The sequence below is a fragment of the Oreochromis aureus genome, linkage group 4 (genome assembly GCF_013358895.1).
Source record: "Oreochromis aureus strain Israel breed Guangdong linkage group 4, ZZ_aureus, whole genome shotgun sequence".
In the NCBI taxonomy this organism is placed as follows: Eukaryota; Metazoa; Chordata; class Actinopteri; order Cichliformes; family Cichlidae; genus Oreochromis; species Oreochromis aureus.
The window spans coordinates 4229001-4237794 of NC_052945.1; the positions used below are offsets into that span (position 1 = coordinate 4229001).

At 40.5% G+C, this 8794-nt stretch overlaps 1 protein-coding gene across 1 annotated transcript; it reads left to right on the forward strand.

Annotated features, from left to right (window-relative positions):
- Positions 1-2295: 2295 nt before the first annotated feature.
- Positions 2296-8794, forward strand: mmd (monocyte to macrophage differentiation-associated). Its single transcript, XM_031732221.2, has 7 exons — positions 2296-2752; positions 3699-3780; positions 3889-4049; positions 5225-5299; positions 5400-5501; positions 6256-6325; positions 7057-8794. Exons 1-7 carry the CDS (start codon positions 2727-2729, stop codon positions 7258-7260), a joined length of 720 nt encoding a protein of 239 aa, XP_031588081.1. The 5' UTR covers positions 2296-2726; the 3' UTR covers positions 7261-8794.

Genomic DNA, 8794 nt, shown 5'->3' on the forward strand with positions numbered 1-8794 from the left:
CTTCATGACTCAGTGAAACATAAGCTGCTTCATCTGAATTCTCTGACTGGGCTGTTGTTGGTCGAGCTGCACCGGAGGCGTAGTATTTCCATGACACAATAAATGCAAAGTAAAATGACCATTTGGGTCCTTTGCTTTGCTCCCTTTTATAACTTTTCATCTTAATTCTCACTAAATCATTGAATAACTCTTAAGTTCAGTTTGAGAAGAGGTCTGATCAGGGAAACCAATTAAAAAAGATCCAGTCTGGTATATGATAAAAGAATAACAAATAACTAGTGCTGGACTATTCTGCAGTTCTTCTGGGCTTTTGTGAGTGAGTTTCAGGCCATTGTTTAGCTTTCTACTCCATACTTTTACTCTTCAAGTTCATTGTGTTTTTTCCAAATGCAACAGTCACTTATTTACAGAGAACCTGATGATTGTACTCGATCGTGTAGCAGCTGAGGAAGAATGGTAGCGACCAAAAACAGAGCTAAAGGACAGTAAACAGAAGGCTGGAAATGTGACTCAAAAGACTGATAATGATAGTTTCTAACTCTAACTGAACACAACAGCTCAAATTAATTAGTTAGTTAGTTAGTTAGTTAGTTAGTTAGTTATTGGTTTATTTTAGTTGAGATAGAAGGAAAATACAAATCTGCTTGATGTTCTGAACAGTGGGGCTTTGGTTAAACATTGGGTGTTGTTTTCCATGATGACAGTATTGAAGCCAGTAAAATGAAGTTGCAGCTTTAAATCCAGTCACTGCCCTCATGGTGACAGGAGCAGGTGCAAATTGATACAGCTGCTCCCGCGATTCAAGAGTGCAGGTTACACAGCAGGGAAACTCCATCCAGCTGAGAAGGCGATCAGTGCAAGTGAGACACAGACAGACCTGGATTGTTTAGGGACAGGGAGTCACCCTTTGCTGCTGTGACAGGCTGCCACCTGCAGCTCTCAGGTCAGTGTCAACGAAGAGAGAAACCGAACAGAAGAAGACATTGTCCTTTGACACATGGCCTCTGGCACTCTCCCATTGTCTGTGCCAACGTCCACCAACACAATGAGCCGTTTGTCTTTGTCTGGATCAATCCTATTCTCTGCCCTCACTGGTGCAGTAACTGCTGTGTGCTGACTTTTATTTACTGTGACAGGCTACACACCCAAGAGGGGTGTTCAATTTCCGATGTGCAATATAGCCAGATTTTTGTGGTATTTACTAAAAATATACAAGTTCTTGGAGCTATAAAACATTCGTAGACAGAGAAGATGGAACGAATGCTCTGAAGCTAAAACTGTACGGCACGGACTTCATTAATCCGAAGGATTTTACCTCAGTCTTACATAAACACTCTCTCACAGCTCTCTTATAGCTAAGGGGCACTGGTCAAGTTGTGGTGCTATTATGTAACAAGGCTGTCACAGTGTGATACGGTGTGTAGTTCACTCTGTGCCTGTGTGAGTCAGTCTGCTGCTCCATAAACTCGTGCTGCACCATAAGAAATTTTAAAGATAATGGGGCCTGTTTTTTGTGTTTTAAGCCTACTGTAAAATCTGTCATATGATTAATATCTGCAAGAAGAAGGTGAAACTGAGTTAAAGCATTACATGCTAAGATTTCATGGTGACTGCATACTGTAGGCAAAACAACTGTGATATGTACCACATCCCCCATCTGAGAAGATCTTCCCACAGAGCTTGTTTTGCTTACTAGAACAGCAGCAGACTACTGAGTGTGCAGAGTCTGGAGAACAAGACTTTTGTAAATGTCCTGCCTGTGGTTTAAATTTACACGAAACATTAAAACAAATTCAACATCTCGTTTTAATTCACAGGATGTCAGTAAAAAATTAAACAAACCAAAAATGGCTGGGAAACCATTGTTCCCATATTTACAGAGTTTAATGTCAAAGGTCAAACAGTTCCTAATAAACTGAAGTTTAATGATGATGGACAGCAGCCAGAAATCTTTCCAAACTATTAAAGAACCGGCATATTAATGACTTGTAGTAAAGCTGTAAAAGTGCTGGTAAATTATTAATTAACTTTCAATAGAGCCTTACGCGTCTTAGAAGGTGAAAAGACTAATTATGTTTTATTATTATCATCATCATTATTATTATTATTATTATTATTGTTATTTCAACGATCATTGCCATAAACTGTGCCATTGTCAGTATTTTAACTGTCAACCAAAAGTGACACATTCCTCCCGCCCAGCTGAGATCTGATTGGCCGTTTTCCGGCCTCGTGGCTCCTCATTGGCTCATACAGTGCCACTCAGCATCTCACCACTGCTGCGACTTAATGCTGTTCAGAAAGAAATCATATTTTTTGTTGAGTAGATCAGCGGGTAGCAGCTGGTCTTTGGCCGGCGGGGTTGCTTATTTGCGGGGGTGTTTTTGGTTTGTCTTGGCTGCCAGGGGGTGCTTATGGATCTTTATTGCGTAAAGAAGAGGCAGTGAGTCAGTATTTGCTGCAGAATGGTATTACGAAAAAGACTAAAATGGTGCCTTTGTAGCAGGAGTATTAATGTTGCCGGTGCCTTGTAGCCGTAGTGCAAGTTAGCTTATGAAAAGCAGAAGGCTAGCCGACTAGCTAATGCTAGGCCTTTCGTTTCCTTTGGCTTGTCAGGACAGTTTATTGTTTTATCCCTCCCTCTTTAAAGCTGGTCCTTTGCTCTTTACTTTGCTGGCTGTGGTCCATTTTTTCGTTGCTTCCCTCAGTTAAAAAAAGACACCGGAATGAAGCGTGTGAACAGCTTTCAGAGGTAAGCGGAAATCTGAAAAACGAAAAATGCTCTTTTGGTTGTGCCTGGATGAGATTGGAGAAAATACAGGGAGATTTTAATGCTACATACTTTTATAAAGCACTCAGTGTTTAGGTTCCTCTTCCTACTGGCCGTTAGCAAAGAGCTGTTTTAGACAAACAAACGGAACTTTCACTTTTAAATCCTTGAAGTATCGAAACATTTACATTTTAACAAACTGGAACTAAACTGTGATTTAACATTACTAACTCAGTCTACGAGTGCTAAGTATTTTTCGAACATTTAGTTAAAAATTGAGCCTCATTTTCTGGCTTCGTCTTACATCTTACACTATTTTCTGCGTTATATGTCATTTTAATTTAAATCTTTTGGTTTGGAGACAGTAAAATAAGCTGATGGCAGATGTTGTTGTTAATTCTAGACTATTTAATATGATCACACTGAGCCACTGCTTATGATGATTTGGTTTATTGTTAAATAAAGTTTAAAGCAAAATCATAATTTACTTCAAAAATTTCTAAGAGTTAAATGTGAGAATATTGTTGTTCATTTGTTTGGTGGTATTTCTGTTTTTTTGGAAGGATGGCTCCAGTGATAAGAATAAAGGCCAGGCACATATATAACGTGTAACTCATGTTAATTGTTTTGCACAGGATGTGTAATATGTGATGATAGAATGAATGAATGAATAAATAAATGTAAAACATATCAAAATACTAAATTCAGTGTACACATATTGTCTACATAAAAGTTCTTCTTTTGGATCCTTTTTTAGGGACGTTCACAGATCTAACTTTGTCTCCACCTGAGCTGTCCCTCTGATGTAATTAAACCCACATTGCCCCCTCTTAAAGTGCAGATGCTGAAAGGTGCGTTTGTTGGTGAGGTGCTGTGGGGTCTCATAACTTTTAATGTTTTGTTCTGTTTGTTTTTGTGTGTGTTTCAGGTTCATGAACAGACGGGCCTCTGCAAACTGCCGCTACCAGCCCACCTGCTATGAGCATGCTGCAAACTTCTACACCCATGCAGTGAGTGGCTCCAAACTGTTTATGCCTCCGTGTAATCTCACAGTTGCTCTCTAACTTACAATGTCTTAATAATTTATTCATTTTGTGATTTCTCCCTCATCCTTGCAGCTCCTCATCGTGCCAGCCTTCGTGGGGATGACGCTGCTGCACTGTCTGTCGGACAACCGCTGGGAGAGGATCACGGCCTGGGTGTACGGCATGGGCCTGTGCGCCCTCTTCCTCGTCTCCACCGTGTTTCATATCATCACCTGGAAGAAGAGTCACATGAGGTGAGGACTGAAGCAATAGTAAGCACTCAGGCAGAGGATTCATGCCATAAATACTTGTGTGTGTGTGTTTGTCATAGTTTTGTTCCATCCTTTACACAACGAGTGTTTCCAAAGTGGAGCGTTTAGTCTGCACAGGCTCCTTTATTTTTGGAAATTGGCCATATTCTCTGTGCCATTTCTCTGACTTCCTGTCCTCATCATTGCTTCGTGCATCCATAAAAAAAAGACCTGGGGCTATTTTAAGTGATGAAAAGCAGACAGACCCTCATGGGCCACTTCTAATCTGTGCTTGAGGTCATCTCATGGAATTTAAAGTATTAGCTTGAGTGAGTGTTCTAATAAAAGCTTTCATACATACGATCAGTCTCCGTATATCGTGAGCTTTTTGGAAAAGACACGTTTGGTCACTCCTTTGTTTTCTTGTTATTAAATAATTAAAATATGATGTTTGGTGTGAGCTAAATGAATAAAATCATCATTCTTTATTGCTTTGCTTTACAAATACTAGTTATTCGCTGCCAGCTTTCTTCTCATCCATCGGCCATTTTTCGATCATTTTTGCTCTGGTTTTCACTGCACAGGACATAATACTACATATTCAGACGCTGCTGCGAATTACAGCATTACTGTGTATCGAGTAATTGTGGACACAATCAGTATGAACACTAGAGAAGATATTCTTGTCCTCAGTGGAACTAACATTACTCTGTTACTCCACCGTTGCCATCATGCTTTTCTTTCTTTAGCGTGTTTGTGTTCTTCACGAGGTTTCACACTTCATGCCAAGCTCTTTCCGTTTCATTAATTCTTTTACTTTTTTTTATCATGTGTGGTGTGATGCTTCTCATACTTTGATACCGTGAAATGTTGACCTGGTGTGGTGACTCGTATGTCCCGTCTTCTTTTGTTTACCTGTAGCGTGTTAGCCAATTCACTCTGTTTGCATTTGCGTCACGCTGCAAACAAATAACCTGTGACCTCATTGTTATTTTTTTTGTTTGTGGTTCTTTGTCTGTCCTGCTCAGACAATAATTTCCATACACTCGCAAATTACTCACTGCTGGTATGGAAACACAATCTCACTTCCTGTTAGCCGGAAATGTTTCCCCCTATGTGAGCTTGAAAATGATGCTTGTCGAGGAAAAAGGCATAAACCTGAGTGTCGTCTGTTTCAGGTCAGTGGAGCATTGCTTTCACATGTGTGACAGAGTGGTCATCTATTTCTTCATTGCTGCCTCCTACACACCTTGGTGAGTGTCAGACAGGGAGCATGATATACTCCTCTGGACTTGAGTCGTACACGGAGGTCTAATTTGATCTCATTTGGATTTTGTTCTCATCTTTATTCAGGTTGAACCTGCGTGAACTGGGCCCCCTCGCAGCACACATGCGCTGGTTTGTGTGGCTCATGGCTGCTGCTGGAACCATTTATGTCTTCAACTACCATGAAAAGTGAGTTTATGTCACAGTGAGCTCACCAAGTATTTTTCACTCTTCATTCTTTTTTACATTTTATTGAGAAAGCCAAGAAAGAAAAATCACACTAGCTAGAAATATGTCTTTCTGTGTTAGTCTGAAGTAACCACAGTCCTTCGAAACTCTTCCCTGGATACAAAACATGTCTCAAAACTCTACACTCATGCCCAAAAATCCGTTTGTCTCATGATTTCACTTTGTCACGTCCTCCAAACGCCGCCTGTGTCAGATCTTGCAGATTTGTGCAGGTTTTCGGGCAGGTTTGACGAGCTGTCTGTCTTCCATCTCATTGTTTGCGTTCAGTCACGGTAATGGGCCCGCATCGCCTTTCATGCCCTAAATATTGTCCCCTGCAGGTTTCCACAACAATAGCTGAGCCGGATTGTCCAACCGAGTCAACGAGGATAAACATTGTTTTCTTATGTCTGTTAGTTTTTGTCATTGAACCGCATCTTGTGGTGATTTATGATAAGATAAAGTAGCTCGAGTCGCTGAGAAGCAAGCTGAAACTTTTCTTTCAAACTTTTTTTATTTTTATGTTTTATATATATTTATTTAATTTTTTATTTTTTTTTTTTTAAATCTACTTTAACGAGATTATATAAATGCAGTATGAATATTTTTTTTCACTCTTACAGTTTGAGGTTAACATCTCCCCGCCTTGCTTGTGTTTCACATTTCCTTTGCAGACCTCGTAAACACGCTTTTTTTCTTTTTTTTGTCTCCACAGGTATAAACTCGTTGAGCTGGCCTTCTATTTGACGATGGGATTTTTTCCCGCATCTGTGGTGACATCAATGGTAATATATATTTTTATTAATACAAGCACAATCACATTCAGCTTAAGTCTTAAAGCCTCACATCACTTCTTCGTCTCAGCAGATAAACAGAACATGCGGCAGCTGCAGGGTGGAGGTGTTAGCAGTGTGTCTTACTTCCTCTTTAGAGTGTTTGACAAGAGTTCACAGAAAACAAACGATGCATTTAAAGTTTTCTTTGTGTTTTAATGATTCGTATAAAACAATTCAGGGCTGTAAAAATAATTTTTGAATCCCGCTGTGGCGCCTCGTCTTTGTTTTAATCTCTGCTTCTACTGGTCTCAGTCACATATCTCAGTAATCCTTTTCAGTGCATGCTGCATGTTTTATTGTTAATATTTTGCAGGATTTTGTGGTGCTCTGTGGGTTTTTGTCCACTTTCTGATATTTCATTATGTCCATTGGCTCCTGTTATGTCCTGCACACTTGGGTTAGCTGTTCAGGTGTAGCGAGTCATTCTTGCAAAGTTATTTTTGACTTTGTCTTCCGTCCGTGAAAACGACGCCCTCCACAATGCGCTTACAAAAAACAGTTTACTCAATCTCATTTTTAGGGTTTAGCTGCTTCAAACCAGTTGCCCGATTCTTCCCTACTGGCCTGCTCACTGGACAGGTTGTACTGATTCAACCAATCAGTGCACAGTCAGGAATGTGTTTTAAACAGCAATGTTTTATGAATATGTTACATGTATCCATTTTTGTGTGTTTCTGCAGAGCAACACAGACGGGCTTAGCGAGCTGGCCTGTGGAGGACTCATCTACTGCCTCGGTGTCTTCTTCTTCAAGAGCGATGGCGTCATCCCATTCGCCCACGCCATCTGGCACATGTTCGTGGCGCTGGCGGCGGCAGTGCACTACTACGCCATCTGGAAGTACCTCTACAATGCTCCCAGCTCCGACACCCTCCTCGACTCGTGATCGCGACCTCGGACAGGGCGCTTCCCGTCGTGCCACACTCGTGCTCTCGAACCGAGCGCGGGCCGACTCCCTCGACTGCCCGCTGAAGCTGCAACGACAGCCGTAAGGTTTACGAAAACAATGACCGTGAATTGTTTACTGTTTTCTAACAAGGAAAACAGATTTTTAAGCCAATAAGCAAAAGCTACTTTATAGCTGTTTTGTAAAAATAAAAAAAAAATAAAATCCTTTGACAGTGAGGAAGGGAATTTTGAACTTTTACACTTGCTGTTGACCTTGGCACATTCATAAGTATTTGAAAGAGTATTTGAGAAATTTGATAGCCGTCTTTTGTATCACTTGAAGTCTGTCACATTCCACTTCAGGGGTTATTTGAGTGTCAAAACTCGGAGATTGATCCGTTTCAGTGTTTTGAACATGAGGGAGGATATCGAGTGAGGTGCTAAATATCTGCTCTGATCAGTAGCTCTTATATGATGTTATATCAGACGTTAGTGTTAATGTAGGAGCTGAATTTAACTTTTATTTAACAGAAGCCAAAGGTCTGTAATGTTGTCTAAACTGAAGCATTTCTTCAAATGGAAAACTGATTTAAACTTGATCAAACAAGAAGCAAAGTAGTGATCTAACCACACGTTCAATGCCAAAAAAGCCGACATTGAAAACTCTTCTCAGTAGTTACACATGTACAGTGTGTAGAGCCGCTCAGTGCTTCGGTGTATTCTGCTGATACCGTTTTGTGAACACATGGAGATGTTTGGGGTTTTTTTTGCTTTCTGTAAAGTTACAGTGATGTTTTAAATCCATCTGATTCACATTTGCACTTTTTTTTTTTTTCTAATGCACAGCGCTTCATTTCTGTGACCAGATGCAGTTTTCAGAGAACCAGTTTCTTTTCTAAGTAGTTGGCGCCCCCTGCTGGTGGGCAGGCGTAATGAAAGCGATTCATGCTATTTCAGTTTGACTCAGGCAAGGTGGGATTTTTGGTAATGAGCCAAACGATGAGAGAAAAATCAGGTGAGGTGGATAAAGGAGACAGAATTAATTTTTTCCACTTTCTCTGTAATGTGAACAGTATTTGTATGCACGACCTTTGTACTGTGGTCCAGTATTACATTTGTTTTCACTGACTGCTCAGGTTTGAGCAGAGTTCCCCGTCTGCAGTCTTTGGAAGGGTCTGATCAGTGGGGAAATCCTCGTGTTCCTGTCTTTGTCTCATGCTGCTGGTTTTGTAAATTAGCTTCACGGCTCCTGATTTGTACACTTATAGTCCTGTTGCTTTCCTCTTAGTGATGTCTGGAGCTGAATGATTGTTTTTGTTTTTTTCTCCAAATGATTTCCTTAACCACTGTTTTGTAATGTTGTATATTCTCTTCTTTGCTCTGTTAATGACGTGCTCCTGGCCTTTGCAGGGGAAACAAAATTCTTCTCATATCTTCTGTTGGCTGTTAACGGTGCTGCATAACCATGAATGCTTCTCCACTCTACAAAGTATCTTCTTCTGATGTGAGAATAAAAAAACGAGGAAACCCTA